General features: G+C 42.8%; 2 protein-coding genes, 2 long non-coding RNA genes and 1 pseudogene across 4 annotated transcripts; 4 read left to right on the forward strand and 1 right to left on the reverse strand.

The window, feature by feature from the left end:
• Positions 1–1,563: 1,563 nt before the first annotated feature.
• Positions 1,564–2,034, forward strand: LOC123472269. The gene is made up of 2 exons (XR_006646624.1): positions 1,564–1,778; positions 1,844–2,034. It is a non-coding gene; the product is annotated as an uncharacterized LOC123472269 (long non-coding RNA).
• Positions 1,676–1,919, reverse strand: LOC123472268. The gene is made up of 2 exons (XR_006646623.1): positions 1,841–1,919; positions 1,676–1,772 (listed from the first exon to the last, which is right to left on the reverse strand). It is a non-coding gene; the product is annotated as an uncharacterized LOC123472268 (long non-coding RNA).
• Positions 2,035–6,431: 4,397 nt separating the features above from the next.
• On the forward strand, positions 6,432–7,136 carry LOC123472267 (annotated as a pseudogene).
• Positions 7,137–11,930: 4,794 nt separating this feature from the next.
• Positions 11,931–13,299, forward strand: LOC116923885. Its single transcript, XM_045174481.1, is given in 2 exon segments — positions 11,931–11,990; positions 11,992–13,299. Coding segments are annotated over 2 exon segments (1,368 nt in total).
• A 1,827-nt stretch (positions 13,300–15,126) lies between these two features.
• Positions 15,127–16,170, forward strand: LOC116923886. Its single transcript, XM_032930446.1, has one exon. The coding sequence runs from the start codon at positions 15,127–15,129 to the stop codon at positions 16,168–16,170; it is 1,044 nt and encodes a 347-aa protein (XP_032786337.1).
• Positions 16,171–18,860: the final 2,690 nt, after the last annotated feature.

Genomic DNA, 18,860 nt, shown 5'->3' on the forward strand with positions numbered 1-18,860 from the left:
CATCAAAATTGCAGCCCAAAAGGACAAGCAGATGATCGAGTTGCGGGAGACTATCATCAACGGTTTCCCAAATGATAAATGCAATTTATCTTTATCTCTCCGTCCATTTTGGAATATTAGGTCCCAGCTAGCAATAGACGAGACGGACGGAATGATCGTGGCAGGAGCCAGGGTCGTAATTCCAGCCGAATGCCGTCAACCCTTGCTCCAAGATCTAATCAACATGCACCAAGGTGCCACGAAGCTAAGGCAGCGCGCCAGAATATCCGTGTATTGGCCAGGAATGGACATCGACATCGCTAACGCCGCCAAAACATGCCCGTCGTGCACCGAAAAACTCCCGTCGCTTCCACGTGAGCCATTAAAACCGCACGAAACAGCGACCCGTCCATTCGAACAACTCCACTCGGACATAGCAACAGTGAACGGACGTGATTTTCTCATCATTGCTGACCAATACAGTGGTTGGCCAGACGTCATCCCATTCCCGAACAAAAACACGACAGCCCGTCGCGTTGTCGATGCAGTGCGTGAATTTTTTATTCGTGGTCCAGGGGCCCCCGTCAAATTCTGGAGTGATAACGGGCCCCAATTTAATGCCGTCGAATTCAAAAATTTTGCAAAAGACTGGGGCGTGTCAATCGGAAATTCAGCGCCCCACTACCCCCAGTCAAACGGATTTGCCGAAGCGACCATCAAGAGCATGAAAAAACTCATCGCTGGCTCATGGAGAAATGGCTCCTTCGACACTAACAAATTCGCAAAATCTATTCTACTTTTCAGGAACGCTCCTCGCTCAGGTGCAGCATCGCCAGCCCAAATGGTATTTAACCGACCAGTGCGCGACGCCTTACCGGCACACCGCCGATCTTTTGCACCAGAATGGCAGCTGAAAGCTGACATCATAGAAAAAAGGGCGAGAAGAGCAAAAGAAGTGCAAATCGAGCACTACAACCGGACAGCTCACCCATTGCAGCCCTTCGGAATTGGAGACCATGTAATTGTTCAACACCCCGTCTCCAAATGCTGGGCAACAACAGCAATCGTCGTAGAGATCGGCCCAAACAGGGATTATATCGTTAAGACACCAGCCGGTCGTCTTTTTCGCCGAAATCGACGAATGCTACGAAAAAGAGTGCCGGTTATGCCAGGCAACCCGCCTACGGGGCCATCTATCCAGCCGGCCCCAACTCCACCGGAAGAAAACCCACCCGGATCAAATGAAACAGCTGGAACTACCCGCCGGAAGAGAGGAAGAACCAAGAGGATCACAAACGATACGCCGAGACGATCAACACGCCAGACTAAACGTCCCACGCGATACACCAAATAGAATTATTTCATTTTCATTTAATGTATTATCGTCTCTATCTATACCTATCTCTTCTCTTAATGTAATCAATTCAACCAGAAAGTGAAAGTTCCCACTTTAACTAAAAAAAAAGGGGACGTGTGATGACTTGCGATATTGCAACATTGTATTGCCCGTCGGCTACTTGACAGCCTCCCATCCTCCCCTTGAGAGTACCCTTTGTCTAATCGACACAGTGGTTACACGACTGAGGCCTAGTGCATGCCCGCTACTTAGGACCCTCCGTTACTTGACACATCTCAAATACAGTCAGTTAAATCAATCACCGACGTCTAGCTTATTTCGCTGAGTGACGTCATTACATTATTTTCTTCCATGTCGACATATCATAAGTTTCCACATCATGGACAACATAGAAATTCCTGTTGGGGCTTTTTTGGAACACTGGCAGAATCAATGCCTAGAGGTAAGACAAAAAAAAATTTTAGTGAACATAAATATTTCATTATTCTAACTATTTTTTGGTACCAGATTCACGCGACGGTTGCACCAGTTTTAACATCTCCAACTGGATTGTATCATGCCAAGCAAATGAGACATCCTACAATAGGCCGGACCGTTTTTTTTTTATTTTTTATTCTGATTAAGTCTTTCGGGTCAAAAGATGAATTAGGTTATTAATAATGTATTCCTGAATTTTCAATAAAATCCGTCGAAGCATTTTCCGCCGGGAGTGATTTTTATAGCTCAAAAACCATCTTTTTTCTTACTAGTATCCGTTTATCGCTGTGTAACTTTTTCAGTTTTCCATTGAAAGTTATGAAAATTGGAGGGATTATAGACATCATATTTGTCTATCATGTCGTTTTCGAATATCGGAAAAATACTGAAAATTGTGGTCTGTACACAAAAAATAATTGAAAATTTAGAACTTTCTTTCCCTCTTATGGCAAATTACATGGTGGCGCTGCTAGTCTCATGGGAAAATTTAGTTTAAAACTAGAAATTTTTCAAAAAATGCGTCAACCTTTGCATATTTAGATTCGTCATTGTCCAGACTACCTTTTCACGTGTTTTAGTTTTAATTTCTTACACGGGAAATGACCACAAAACGATCCAAAAGAAAACGCAATTTAGCCGCATCGACTGCGCGCGAATTTTGAATTTTCAATGAGTGTATTTTTTACTTGGCCCATTTAAATGATTATTAGCATGGACATTTTAAGTTAAAGGTTAGCATATGCTTCAGCACGTGACTTCAACGCATTTAGAATATAATAGTGACGTCTTTCGTACCCAATAACCTTTGAGGAAGCTTCAGTAACGAGTTTAACCGTTCGTTCTACTGCCTGAGTGTTGTTTGGAAAATCGCCCAAGCTTAAGATTTCACCGGTTTTAATTGCACTTCTTATTTGATTATTTGTGAAAGCAAAAGTTAATGGAGGTTCAGAAACATCCATGGACTTTAAATCGACCATTTGAAAATACTCAGAGGCATTAAAATTAATCGATGTTGGACGAACGAATTTCCTTAAACGGGAACTTGAATTTTTGGACTGCTTTCTTATTGCTAAAATGCGCTTTAATGCACTGTTTCTAATTGACCGATTAGAGTCACATACCATCGATAGCAAAATACTTTCTGGGTGACAAGAAAATGAATTAATCGATAAAATGCGATGTACTATACATTTCTCGTTCAATCGCAGTATAGAAGAAAGTTTGATGAGGTTGTGAAAGTTTCTAGCTGCATCTTGAAGCTTCGGGTGACATTTAATATGGAACCATGAAGGAGCGTATACATACATTACAATAAACGCTAGTCTGAACGCAAAAAGATAATTTTAAAATCCGTAAGAGTAAGGAAAAATATTAACGAGAATACCTTCGAAGACTATCAGTTGGTTTCAGGGTACTGACATATAGCCTCATAATTCTATTGGCTTTTGTCAACCATCTTGACTCACAAAGTTTACCAGGGCTTCGATTTGAGAGAGATTCAGAAAGAGGGAATCCTTTTCTTATGGCAAGACACATGTCATAAAAATATCTTTGGTCACCAGTAAAATTCTGAACGACTTCTTTCGGGAGTTTACGAATACGTCCTTTAATTTTTTTGAATTTGACGATGGGCAGTTGTCTTAAATCATTATTAATTACCGATCCAATTGGCCCTTTATAGCTGTTTGGACCACTAGTTCCTCCATCCAAGTGTATAAACAGATGCCGAAAGGGAAGTTCATTGAGATGAAGCTGACAAATTGCCCATTGCAGTGGTCGACCGAGTTTCAATTCTAGCAATCTGATTGCACCATTGTTTTTACCAGTGTTGACGTTTGTCCCATCGGCTCCGATAACGACAAGGTTGTGTTCAGACTTCCTTTGTTGCAAGAAACGGTAGAGTTCAAATGAAATATCGGAAGCTTTTCCACTTTTCGGAGTGACGTGATCTTGGTAAACTGATCCTGGCTCGCTTATCAGAGAAATATGTTCTTCTTTCGTAGAACCTCTCAAGGTGTTTTCTGTTGTGTTAGTCGAACACAACGTTTCGTCTTTACGACCATCAAACATCAAGCAAGAAATTGTATCGTTCTGGTCATCGGCTAACTTCCTTCCATATTTGTCAAACATTCGGGAGATTTTTGAAGGGCGAAGCTCTCTACTTGGAATTCTCATACCTTCGAAAATATTTATTTACATCAATTAGTTGAATTAAATTAAAATTCTTTATATTACCAAGATCATCTAACAGTGCGTTGCTCAACGCACACACTGCTCGTTTTCCGATGCCAAATCGTGTTGCTGTAGAAATCAAAGTTGGATATTCATTTCTATTGTGATTGGCGAATGATTTATTTCTCGATTCTTTGCAACAATCATCTTCTTCTGATGCTTCGATTTCATCTTCTTGCTCTTCTGAGTGATCAAAATTACTCATTTCGGTGATAGCTTGCGTTTGGATGGAGTTTGTTTTTTCTTTTGACAAATGAAGATTGATTCTTTCAGCTCTACGTTCCAATAATCTTTCTCTTTTCTTTAGTTTTTCGGTTTCTTCTTTGTCAATGGAACCAGAAATAAATAATGTGCGTCTTTCAAGTTGATCAACGTAAAATTCCCATTCTGACTCCGGGATCTTGTTTTCACAAACGCAATCCGTTGACTTAATCGATGATGAGTCTATCGTTTTTCCAAATTTTGGTTTGTAACATGGGCATGATGAAATATCGAATAGCTGATTTAATTCGCCAGCATAATCTACCTCCTTCTTGTTAATACTCTTTGAGTTGTGGCTCCGACGAATGCTTTCGTACTTTTCCATTAGTCGAAAAACCATTTTTTCAATCTGAGTGTCATCAATAGTTTTTAAAGAAGCTTTCTTCCAAATCGATGACAATTCCTTCGTTATTTGAGATACAATTTCAGATTTTGCAGCTTGAGTCAATCGAGACACAAGAGTTTTTTCTTTAAGCAAAAAAAAATATTGCAAGACTCCTTTTTTGGACGGCAGTTGAGTTACTGATAATTCAGCCGATTTCTTTATTATTAAATATTCAGTGGAATTTCTGGTTTTTCTTTTAGCTGTCGCCATTTTTTTAGATGGATAGAAGAATGCATGTGCGACTTGTCTGGACTCGAATAAAAAAAAACTGAAGAAAGACTTGTGACTTTTGGTAGTTGCGTGTATCGTGATGCGTGTTTCATTTGTCCTTGAGAATATGAGGTTGGGGATAACTGGAGACACTTCATAAAATACCTCGGGGTAAAACGTGATGTCCTGTCAAGACATGCTGTTCATCACTGTTGAGTGTTGACGCTTAATCTCTTTTTTTTGTATAGCAACTCATTGAAAATTCAAAATTCGCGCGCAGTCGATGCGGCTAAATTGCGTTTACTTTTGGATCGTTTTGTGGTCATTTCCCGTGTAAGAAATTAAAACTAAAACACGTGAAAAGGTAGTCTGGACAATGACAAATCTGAATATGCGAAGGTTGACTCATTTTTTGAAAAATTTCTAGTTTTAAACTAAATTTTCCCATGAGACTGGCAGCGCCACCATGTAATTTGCCATAAGAGGGAAAGAAAGTTCTAAATTTTCAATTATTTTTTGTGTACAGACCACAATTTTCAGTATATTTCCGATATTTGAAAACGGCATGATAGACAAATATGATGTCTATAATCCCTCCAATTTTCATAACTTTCAATGGAAAACTGAAAAAGTTACACAGTGATAAACGGATACTAGTAAGAAAAAAGATGGTTTTTGAGCTATAAAAATCACTCCCGGCGGAAAATGCTTCGACGGATTTTATTGAAAATTCAGGAATACATTATTAATAACCTAATTCATCTTTTGACCCGAAAGACTTAATCAGAATAAAAAATAAAAAAAAAACGGTCCGGCCTAATCCTACAACTGAAAAAGATCAGTACAACCAGGCCATGGTTGTATTGAAGAATCTTGCTGACACAATTAGTTCGTTAGCTGCACCTGCTTTTAATGAAAAGATACAGCTCTTCAAAGACATACACACCTTGATCAAGGAAGACAAACCGGTTCAGCTTATGGTCATTGATGCTTCTTCCGCGAAAGATGCCATTACTCCAAGTTCCACCATCGACCAAGATCCGGTTATTGATTCTTCTTCCGCCGAAGACGTCATTACTACGAGTTCCGAAGCAGTTTTGTCACCTACAATGGAAAGCAAAGTAATTTAAAATCTAGTTTTCATCGGATTTGTTAACATAAATTTTTTTTAACGAAATTTAGGACATTACTCATCCATGGTCAAACCTCCATCTACCAACAGCTCCAAAAGCAAGAGGTCGTCCCAAAAACAACGCTGGATACTTCTCCTCCTTTCATAAAAAACCTAAACGACCTCGGCTTCAGCAAGATTTAATTGACGCACAGTCAGAAGAAGAGATACTGCTTAGGGAGGAAGCAGAGAATATTGAAAGAGGATTATTGGTGACCGAAGAGGATCATTTCCGAGGAGAAAAATTGGCCCTGGAAGTCTTGATAGAGGAAAATACTGCTCTCGATTCCAGCTCCACTGATATAGTGGTTTTACCCTTCGAGGTAATGCAAATTCATTAAAAAATTATTTAACGAATAATAAAATGCTCACTTACATATTAACAGGGAATGAAGTCGGTATCCAGGTCAAAATGTGACAAAAGCATTCAAGCCATGCTTTTCCTCGATAAGGTGGAGCAATTGACCAAAACCAAGAGGCTCAGTCCTGGGTTCATCAATAGAGCAATGCAAATGCTTAGCCAACAACACCCTGACATCGGTGGGTTATATTGCTGCACACTGGGAGCTTCGCTAGAATACCCTCAAGCGACTGGTGACAAATGGATGCAGATTATCTACGATAGTTCCAATCACTGGGTCTTGGCATCCAAGGGCTTCAGCAAGACAGATCGCGATCACGTCATGGTATATGACAGCAGCGCCGGCGATTTTTCTGAATGGAAATGTGACCACGTTGTTAACTGCATCTTCTCTTTTGAAGACCTCTGAGAAAGAAATGATATACATCATCAAATCTTGCCAGCAGCAAGGGAATGGGTACGACTGTGGTGTTTTCGCTATAGCTTTTGCCACAAGCTTAGCGAACGGCATAGACCCCGCGACACTACTTTACAATCCTGACACAATGCGGACTCACCTCGATTCGTGTATGAAATCCGGTGTGCTCCTCCCTTTCCCATCAACTACTTCCCGCATCAAGAGATTCCGTAAGGATGCAGTAAAGAAGGTTCCATTGTTCTGCTACTGCAGAACAACCGACTACATGTAGACAAAAGACGATGAAGTTACTTGGATAGAATGTGGCAATTGCATGGAATGGTTCCATAAAATGTGCGTGAAGGAATACCCTGTGAACATAAAAGATGCTTGGAGTTGTGAAATGTTCAAAAAATAAATTTGGTTTTAAGCTTTATTACATCAAATTGACTTTGCTTCTAAGAAACCAGTCAACTGTGTCACCTTGTTCAGTTTTGAGACACTCAGATATAGTCCACTTTGCTGAATCCTACCATGAAGTCTTCGAGACCACCAAGTTGATTGCGCGAAAGCACTCGGTAAAAGCTTCTTCTAAAATCGGTGATCGAACAGAGAACACCTATGTCAAAAAAAGAAATTAGTAATGGGAGTTCAATCATTTACTCATTTTAGTCATTTACTAACAGTTTACCTTAAGGTAAGTCCCAATCTTACAGCATCACCATGGTTAATAGCTTTCTGAGGCAGTCCAAGACAGGGTTAGACACTTGATGAACAAAACGTAAGGCCAGCTTTGTCATAGTTGCAGCCATTGATGCACCCAGGAAGAACTCACCTTCCATCAGATATTTACACAGAAAGGTTTAATTATGCAAATATAATGCCAGGGGAACAACATATTCACAAAATTCACATACCCTTATTTGCAGTTGTTGCAGCAGCACTAACGTAAGGCCAGCTTGGTCATAGTTGCAGCCACAGATACACCAATGAAGAAATCTCCTTCCATCAGATATCTAAACCGTTTCAAGTGTGCAAATTTAATGCTTAAGGGAACGATACACTAAATTCACATACTTCTGAAGAGGAGGCCTTTTTACTTTTTTCGCAGTTTTTACGGCAGCACTGACGAAACGTAAATCTACGCATACGACTATTTATTTGTAACCATTTGTAACAGCAATCAGGACAAATCAGGACAAATCAGGACCAACAAACGTCAAAACTAACTGCGGGAATAGCTGCAGTTCATTTCGACCACCGCTAGATGGGGGTATTGCCTTTCTGGGGGGCAATAGCCAGAAATGCTATTACCCCCCAGATCCTGGGGGGTAATAGGCGCGACCAAAATTTATACAGTTATTATGTAAGTTGTATTATTGGTGTGTTGTAACTAGAAATAGTAGATTTGTAACGTTACCCAATAAATGTTTTTGTATAGCTGAGGAAAGTAATCTCCGTCTACCATTTAGATGAAATTCCTGACCAAATCTAAATCCTTTCAGTCACATTCGTCAAAATGGATATCACACAATCTACAATTGTCCGTCAGTTCGGGTATCACAAATTTCCAACTGGAAAACTTGTTCTTTGGTACAGAAAATAGACCAACTTGTCTGTTTTCATCTTCGTATATATTACCGCAAGTAGAACAAGAAAATTTTTTGGGTAATTTCCCTCTTGAAGTATTCTCACAAGACATTTTCGCAACAGTACCACGATTCCTTTGGTTTACTATGGGAAAATTTCAAAACACTCTTACTGTTGAATACTTCAAATGAATATTTTTAATATTTTTGATGTTTCACCATTGCATATGGTTGTTAGAAAACTGTTAACTATAACTAGCAATTTTAAATATTACCCAATTAATTTTCTGCAATCACCGAGGAAAGTAGAAAATCTTCTTGTTTTTTTACAAAACCAAAACCATGCCAATACTGCTGCTAAAACGCTTATTGATTTAGTTCTATGACGCTTCGTTGGTGGCAGTAGCAAGTCACGGGATCAGCACATATTAAAATTAATAAAAATTTCAAAATAAAATAAAGTTCAGACCTAGCTACAACCTTATTTTTTTCCCCGATTAGAGATCCAATGCATGTCAAATTTATAGCAAATAAAAACCCGTTCGGATATCCTTAGAATGTCTGACGGCTCTGTTTAGGGCGATCAAAACCAATAAAAATTACATCCGTCGAACATCCAAATGGGATGTCTGGCTGTCCGATGGATATAAAAAAGATGTACTCAAAATCTGACCTCGATATCTATCTGACGGACTATATTGTGTTAGGAATTTTTTAAACAGCAAAGGAATAGCAAAATATCTGAAGTTTATTCTTTAAACATAAAAAACGTTTATAATTGTGCATTGTTTTACATGAGCATATAATGAGGGATATTTTTAATGTTAAAAAAATATTTCTTTAACTAATTTAATCCCACTAAGGTTTTAAAATTAATTAAAATGTAAGTGTTTAAATCTGAAACCATCAACTGATACCTGGCAGCTAACTCGTTACAGTGATATTTAGAGTTATTTCTTGGGTGTTAGAGATAAATGTCTCCCACTGCGACATCTTAACCCTTTACAAACTTTCTTTAAAAAAAACTCGTTGGAAAGGAGAAAAAATTTGCCCTGATGTGCTTTATTTCCCAATTTTTTAAAAATTACGTGTCTTCTTCTTTTCAACTAGAGTTTCTATTAAGGAGAAATTTCAGAAATTATTAATTTGTTATAATTGAAAACATTCACTTTTTACATCGAAGAAATATACATTTGAAATTATCAATGGTCAGGGTTCAGCTGATGGTACAGGGTAGACATGATATTGAAATATTTTTTGAAACATAACACTTGTTCCAGAATACATTCTAAAGTCAAATCAGGTCAAGTTATGGCCATTTTAAAATTTAAATACTCAAATTCTAATCATTCCTTTATTAACATTGTACGCTCAATACATGTCGGCTTGATAGCAAAATGTTTATTGTAATACCTTTCTTGATGAGAAGAGAGAGAACACACGTAAAGAACAAAGTAGTTCAGAGACACAGTGAAGTAGTTCGAAGGACTTTTAGACACACTAACAAGTAAGGTAGCAACGTTGAAGAGAGTTTGTTTCTAGGTATAGAGTATGATTTATGTCCGTTAGGTGGCGGGGCATAGAGTATCTTAACACCCCCTCTCAAACGAAAGGTAGGTTGAAGGAATTACTCGTTAGAAAAAGAGTCCTGGATCCCAATGCATGAATGAAGAAACATGAATTGAGGAGTCGGTAATGATTTTGTAAAAATATCCACGAGCTGGTGTATAATGGTGACATAAACTATGTCGATCTCACCTTCCTCCTGTTTCTCGCGGATGAAATGATAACGAATCTGGATGTGTTTAGTGCGGTTGTGGAGAACAGGATTGTGGACCAGGCGAATAGAGCTCTGATTATCGCACATTAAACGGACAGGGTTGTTTGGGAAGGAATCAATTTGAATTAAAAGCCGGTGGAGCCATATTGCTTCCTTCGTAGCATCGCTGGCCGCAATATATTCGGCTTCAGTGGTGGAGGTCGCTGTGCAGGTTTGACGATGACTTCCCCACGCCACCGCGCCACCTAAATGAAGAAATAGAAAACCGGAGGTTGATCGGCGAGAATCAAGACATCCTGCGTAGTCTGCATCGGTAAAACCAACGAGCTGGGCCCGTCCTCTGCTGAAAAAAAGAATTCCGTGATTGAGAGTGCCTGACAGATACGAGAGAATCCGCTTAACAGCTGACCACTGAGCTTTGCCAGGATTTCGGGAAAAACGAGCAGCCTGGCCTACAGCGTAGGCTATATCAGGACGAGTACACATCATTAAGTAGATCAAAGAACCGATGGCTTCTTTGTAGGGTACCCCAGCCATCAAGGAAATGCCTTCAGGGATGGTGGTGACATCGAGGTTGTCAGATGAGATTGAGGATCAGCAGGCAACTTCACGGGAAAACAGGTGGACATCTTGAGACGGCGAAGAATACCAGCAATATATTGTGGCCGGGACAAGAGTAGTTGACGTTTTTCCCGATTGCGATCAATTTGGAGACCAAGAAAACAGTCTGCCTGATGAGAAGTCATCTGGAAATGCGTGGATAAATACGCCATAATCGATTCAGTGTGTGGCGCACCAGCGCCAGAGGGACGGAGTTTTGGTGGGCGCCGGCAACGCTGCGGAGGAAAGAGAAGGGGACGAAGAAGGAGACACCAAACGGGACACAAGTTTTTTATTCTCTTCTCTGGCTGAACTGTAAAAAATGAGAGTGAACAAGAATAAAAAGGAGCCGTTCTCGTGATTAATATATCTGTGGTCGTTTCCACGGATCTGATCCGTAACATGGTGCCGAAACCCGATTGCGAATAATTCAGGAGAGCCTAGACAAGTCGGTTGTCAACGTGTAACGGCCATTTTTTTTCCAGTGTAAAAGGATATGTCTTTTTTTTTTATCTCGAACAATTCGAACAAGTAGAACTTATCGAACCCAAACTCGAACACGAACACAAAACTCGAACACAAGACTCGAACAAATCGAACTACATGCATTTTGAACTCACCCAAACTCAATTTTTTCGTGCAATTTCGCTGCCATCTGATCGTGATTGCCATTTTGATGGGGTTTCACTCCAGACGCTTCGGGTTTTGAGTCGTGTGATTGGTTGTTCAGTTGTTCTGTGCATAAAACTGCATCAAAAGTGAAACATCAATAACCAATCTTTCGCATTTACAGATTTCACCCTGTGACAATACGAGTATCAGCTACCAGACTAAGATATCGAACTTGTATAACTGATAATTACTGCATCGAACAACTCCAGTATTTATTTTTGACTTACGATAATCTAGCCCATCAACTAATTATCATTTATTTGTAATAGACTTTGTGACCACTTATTACCATTCAAGATTCAAACTCGTTCAGTGGCTTTAACTGAAAAACGAACAATCTAATATCGAACACCATCATAAAATTCTCCCCGCAAAAGCTTCCGTTTCTTGGATTGTCTATTGCATTTTGTATTCGAACAAGCAACTTGAGAATCAAAGACGTCGATCTCCTTAAGAACAATGGAAAAAGACTATATGAACAAAGACGACCCTCGTAATCTCTTTGTACTTAAAAACACCAGCGAAACGTACTCACACCACGCTGCTGAACCGAGCAAGGACGATGTTGAGCAGAAATGCCTCCCAGCAAGAGTTTGCAGCATTTAGAACTAGACTGAAACAGGCCCACGCTCGGCTAGTTAGCATTCATCAACGATACGTCCAGCTCACCGATCTCAGCGACACTGAACAACATACCGCCGAACTTTACCTCCAAACTATCAACAATCAACAGCTAACCTGCTTACGGACGATCGCTGTCGCCATGGCTAATAGGTCCGAACGTCGTCGATCATGGAATGTATCGAACCACGACAATGCTTCGGGAAATCGAACCGAACAAATTTCACCAAATGTGATAGAAGACGTACAAAATGCGCTGCTCAACAACACCGCTCCGAATCAGATTAACTACCAGGAAAATCAGCAGCACGATCCTACGTTTTTGCCAACGCACCTCGTTGAAAATCACGATAACCAAAATATCGACACGAATTCTAGCAATGGCCAAACCAATAATCGAGGCAGTCCAACATCAAACAAACCTGAATCCGACCCAGCTGCAGCAAAGAAGCTAAAATTTGATTTGGAATTTAAACTTCGTCAGAAGCAGTTGCAGAAAGAACGTGAAATGAAGGACTTGGAACTTAAATACGCACGTGAGCAAGAAGATATGCTACTCGAAATCCAGCATATTCAGCAGAAATCACAGCTGAGCGATAGTCCTGTGTCCGAACAAGGCCCGCAGTTCGCTTTGACTCCCGTCCACCAGGTGAACACAACGCTGCCTCCGCCTCAAGGACCGGTGGTTTACACTGGACATCCTCAACTCGCATCGTCCCGCAATTGGCCGAAACTTGTTGTTGCTAAGTTTGACGGTGACCCTCGTGGTTGGACCAAATTTGCTCACGGCATTAACGCAACTCTCCGAGACACTAATATGCCAGAGTCTTTGAAATTGTTGGCCCTACAAGATAACCTGAAAGACGAAATTCAGAAGCGTGTCGCTCACATCTTCACCAGTACTCACTCATTTCAATCAGCATGGGCTGTCCTCGAGAGTAAATATGGTAGCCCTGGTCTCATCATTCAAGCGCACAACCAGCACCTTCAGCAGTTGCCGCCTTTCAAGCATAGCGACTTCAATGGGCTTTTCAACATGGCTGTTGCAGTTCGTGATGCCATATCAAGCGTCAACAAGGAGCACATCGTTATATTTACATCAGTCGTCACGTCGCTGTGTGCCAAGTTGCCCATCCATTTACAGTCGGATTGGGGCAAACTGGCGTATGGGCTGAATAGATTGCCAACTCTTCAAGATTTCGACTAATGGATCGACACGGTCGTCGGTGCAGAGGAATTACGCGGAATCAAGCTGTCAGCATCATACACCAACAACAGCGGTATTAAGCCTCCGGCGAATCAATACAACGCCAATCGCCAATCAAACAACCAGTCGCCAGGCAGCAGCAATTATGGTGGTCGCATTCCAACAATTCTAAACCAATCACTTCTAACATCTACCGACATCGAAAGTCCAGCTTGCAAAGAAAAAGCGAAGCATAGACTAGAACTTTGTAATGTATTCATCCGAATGTTCGTCAACGCTCGTGCGACCCTATGCGCAACGAACAACCACTGCTTCAAATGCCTCATCCGAGGACACTACAGCAGCAAATGTCGGAGACAGAATGCCAATTGCACCGAATGCAACGGACCCCATCATACCCTGCTCCACGGGGCCGAGTGACAATTTCCGCCTTCTCAAGCCAACCAAGGTAACCAGTCCATCATTCTTATGGTGCGTGCACCACAACCAAGTATTCACCCTGTCCTCCTAGCGACAGTTCCAGTCGTGATAGAAGCCAATGGTTTGTCTTGCATAACCTCCGCAGTCCTCGACCCAGGTAGTGAGGCCACCCTTATCATGCGCTCGTTAGCTAATCTGCTTCACCTTCAAGGGCCTTCCATGTCAGTTCAATTCGGTTCCTTCAGTAGCTCGGTGCTGATCGAATCCGAAAAGGTGTGTTTTAAATTGAAATCGATCGACGGCACGCACACGCACGCACACACAAAAACTGCGAACGGTTTAGTAGTCCCGAAAATTAATTTGTCCTGTCGAAGAATTAATTGGCCCGAAATTAAGCATCGCTTGTCCCACTTGGCCGGTTTAGAGCTACCCCCAATCGATTCCGATCAGGTCAAATTATTAATCGGAATGGATTTATCAACAACCCATCAAACGAACCAAATAATTGGGCCCATCGAGGGCGAAGATGGGCCTGCAGCGCATCACACGCGTTTCGGCTGGGCGGTGGCCGGAAATATCCCTCAAAGCCTCGTTGTGGGACCCAGAAACAAGAAAAATGTCAACCTTCAGTCCGCGTGCCTTTTACCATCGCTTTCTAGTGTGGTTGATCAATATCGCTCTCTTGAAACGTTCGGCATAGTGCCCAAACCTAATTCAACCAAAGCTCAAGACGACGAAGACCTTCAGATGGTAGGCATCCTTCACCGTTCGATAACCTTTGTCAATTGCGGCTTTCGGATTGCACTACCCCTTCGTCTTAATTTCACGACGATTCCGAATAATCGGAATCAGGCCTTATCTCGTTTTTACAGTATCGAATACCGCCTCATCCAACCTGATATGCCCGACATTGCAATTAAGTACCGGAGCGCCATAGAGAAGTTGATCGCGTCGGGAACAGCCGTTCACGTGAATAGTTCAGACATCAACGAACCTGCCGGCAAGGTTTGGTACTTACCGCGTTTATTCGCCGTGAATCACAACAAGCCGGACAAGATTAGAGTGGTATTCGACGTCGCTGCCCGCTTCTACGGCTTATGATACAACGACCTTCTATTGCGGGGCCCACCTTCTATTCCAAGCCTAGTAGGTGTCCTCCTTCGTGCAAGACAGCATCGTTTCGCGCTCTCCGCAGACTTTGAAGCATTCTACCACCGTATAGGAGTTGAGAAGCAGGATCAATCTTTGCAGCGCTTCGTCTTTCTACCGTTTGGAAGCAGCGAACCCGTACGAACTTTTCAATTCACGACGCTGATTTTTGGCGCTGTATGTTCGTCCTCTGCCGTGGTCCAAACCCTTCAATACGCCGCCAAAAGCAATAATACCTTTCCACAAGTGGGCGCTAAAATGCGGGATAACTTCTACTCTGATAATTTGGTTGACTCCTTCGAAATAGAAAACGAAACAGTCGATTTTGCCAAAGCAGTTACTAAGACCCTCGAAGCAGGCGGATTTCGACTAACAGCATTTGCCTCATCATCCCACCAAATTCTAGAGACGATTCCCCAGCAAGACAGGTCACCCCAAGTACTGGACATTAATCTGAGTGCACTTCCTGTCGAATACCAGCTTGACATGAAATGGGAATTGGCTACTGACATCTATGGCATCCGAGTCCGTTCAATGACAAATGTCAAAACCAAGAGAGAATTTATATCGGCCATTTCTCTAATTTTCGACCCTTTAGGTATTTGTCTCCCAGTTATAACAGCCGCAAAATTGTTATTTCAAGAAACGCAAATGTTCGACCACTCTTCGTCGCGGTGCTGGGATAAACCTTTGCCCGTTGATATACTGGCAAAGTGGAAGACTTGGGCCACTAGTTTGGAGAATACGTCCTTTCCCTGTGTAAACCGTTGTTTTCGCCCCGTCGATTTTCCGTTGGAAGCGTCAATCTTTCGTCTTGTCATATTTGCGGACGCGTCATCGGTTGCGTTTGGAGCGGTGGCATATTTGCGGGCTGAATGTAATGGATCAGCTAGTCTCAGTTTCGTGATGGCTAAGGGCCGGATCGCATCTCTTAAACCAATTACTGTGCCGCGTCTTGAGTTGGATCCGGCGGTGCTAGTGGTCCGCTTGTCACTTCTGATAAGACAGGAGCTCCGAATTCCCATCTACGCTGTTGACTATTACACCGATTCACAGATTGTACTGCATCAGCTGCGTTACCACAAGCCCAATCGTCCGTCGTTCGTGTGTAAAAGGCGTGACGAGATCCTTTTCCATTCTGAATTAGATCGCTGGTACTTCGTCCGTAGCGAAGACAACCCGGCCGACGATTGCACTCGCGCTCCTCCACCAAAAGATTTTGGACCAAACTGTAGGTGGATCATAAATAAGTTCCAGTACCATTCATATCCCATACTACGACGCCAGAACACGATCAAATAGAACCAATCATCACCATTGGAGAACTAACCCTGGCAACAGTTTATTCCCATCCGTTGGCGCCCGCTATCTCTAACCTCATCTCTCGTGCAACGCAACTGAACGAGTTGAAGCGTGATGTCGCCCAGTTGATCTAGCCCGGCTCACCAGTGAACCCAAATATTGTCACGGGCAATCTAGTTAGCACACTCGTTGTTGAGAAAACACTTGTAAAAGGCACCGCAATGCTGGCCAATCGACACGGCACAGGACAAGGCGGTGGCCTTCACCATCGGCTCTACACTTAACTATTCTAACACTACGCCTATAATGCCCCTAATGGGTCTACAACCAACTTACACACACGCACTCTCACACGCTAACACACAAGCAACACACAGACAAAATGAGCAAACTCGGACGAGAGAACAGATGCGACCGACCGACGCAACAAGTAGACACAATCTGCTAAGGGAAAAAGGGGTTAAAGAGTAAAGTCAGGTTGCCGCGAAGCCATCTAGCGCTCAACTAAAGAACAAAAGTATTAGGGAACAGACGGAACGTGACAATATGACTGCCAACCACCTGAAGCAGGCCTTCCGCATTAGTGTGATGGTTTCCCAAGAAGAATCGTTTCCGCGAGAGCGAAAGGTGCTCCTTAAAGGAGAAGTGATTCCCCGCGACTCGACTTTACGACGTGTCGGGCCATACATTTTCGAGAACGACGGTTTACTCAAGGTTGACGGACGATTGGAACATGCTGAGCTTCCGGCATGAACTCGACACCCAATCATCATTGCCACTGATCACCCGCTGACCAAGCTCCTCATTAATGATCGTCATCTAAAAATTCATCACGCGGGTGTCGAGCACACCCTTAGTGTCATCCGTGAACAATTCTATCTCCCCCAAGGACGCAGAGCGATCCGACGCACCCTGGCAAGGTGCGAGCCTTGCAAAATTCAACGTTCGTTGCCGAAACCGCCCCGTATGGCGAACCTCCCAAAAGAGCGTCTCGAGGCGTTTATTCGTGTTTTTACTAATGTTGGCTTAGACTGCTTTGGCCCGTTTAGTGTTGTGAACGGTAGGCGATCAAACAAGAGGTACGGCCTCCTTATCACGTGTCTTTCCTCACGCGCCGTTCACCTAGAAGTTCTCGACACTATGGATGCCGACTCATTTATTATGGCCCTCCGCCATTTCGTTTCCATCCGCGGTTGCCCGAAGGTGATTTACTCCGATAATGGGACTAATCAGATGGCCGGAGAGAAGGAGCTCGCGCAAGGAATTGCGAACCTTAATTCTGCACGAGTCACGGAAGAGTTCATTGACTGAGGCATCGACTGGCGCAAGTCACCACCTTCTGGATCCCACTTTGGTGGTGTGTGGGAACGACTTATCGGGTCAAGCAAGGCCGTAATGCGCACTATTCTCCACTCTAGATCTGTCACTGACGAGGTGCTTCGTACAGTATTTGCGGAAGTTGCATTAATGTTAAACAGTCGGCCTCTCACTCATGTACACATCGACCCAGCAGAGCCTGAGCCTTTAACGCCAAACCACTTTATACTCGGTGGCGCCCATCCACACCGTGTACCCGACTGTGAAGAGGCGTTCGACGGTCTGACAAGAAGAAGATGGAAGCAATCTCAGTTCATCCTCAATCAATTTTGGCGTCGCTGGATGCAGGAATATGTCCCGAGTCTAATTGGGAGAGAAAAATGGGATCAGTCTGCTCGTCCTCTTCGAATTGGCGACCAAGTTCTTATTATGGACGAGAATGCTAAGCGTGGGGAATGGCTTACAGGGACGGTCACTAGCGTTCATCCCAGTAGTGATGGAGTAGTTCAAAGAGTTACTGTCAAAATCCCTCGCTCTATACTAACCCGCCCTGTTGTTAAACTCTGTTTTATTGCAGCTGGCCCCCAGAATTAAATCACATCGTCGCCGGCCACCGGACTGTGGCGCACCAGCGCCAGAGGGACGGAGTTTGGTGGGCGCCGGCAACGCTGCGGAGGAAAGGGAAGGGGACGAAGAAGGAGACACCAAACGGGACACAAGTTTTTGATTCTCTCCTCTGGCTGAACTGTAAAAAACGAGAGTGAACAAGAATAAAAAGGAGCCGTTCTCGTGATTAATATATCTGTAGTCATTTCCACGGACCTGATCCGTAACACAGTGAGTGTTGATGAATTGTTGCATAGGAGGCCGTCATCAACCCATATCCCTAGTATGATGAACTCGTTTTCACTAGATCGTGTGCTGGTGAGTCCATTCTTGGTGATGAATGCTTCGAACTTTATGTTCCAGAGACGAGAGGATTGTTTTAGACCATACAATCCTTTGTGGAGCCTGCAGACCCATTTCTCTTTCCCGGGTGTAGTAAAGCCTTCGGGTTGGCGGACGTAAAGTTCTTCGGTCACGTCACCATACAAAAAAACTGTTTTTACATCTAATTGTGTCACTGAAAGATCGCGATTGGCGGCCATAGATAGGATGACGCAAAGTGAGTCAAGTTTAATGACAGGAGAATGTATTTCGTAGTAGTCGATCCCAGGTCTCTGAGAGAACCCTTTTGCTACGAAACGAGCCTTGTACCTTTCGATGGATCCGTCGGGAGATCGTTTGATTCTATAAGTCCATCGGCTGCCAATGGCTGACCTACCAGGGGGTAGCTCTGCCAAGGACCAGGTGTGGTTGTCAAGTAGTGATTG

This window comes from Daphnia magna, linkage group LG5 (genome assembly GCF_020631705.1).
Source record: "Daphnia magna isolate NIES linkage group LG5, ASM2063170v1.1, whole genome shotgun sequence".
NCBI lineage: Eukaryota > Metazoa > Arthropoda > Branchiopoda > Diplostraca > Daphniidae > Daphnia > Daphnia magna.

Coding starts and splice junctions, on each gene's coding strand:
- LOC116923886 (XM_032930446.1), top strand. CDS start 15,127: ATGCGGGATAACTTCTACTCTGATAATTTGGTTGACTCCTTCGAAATA.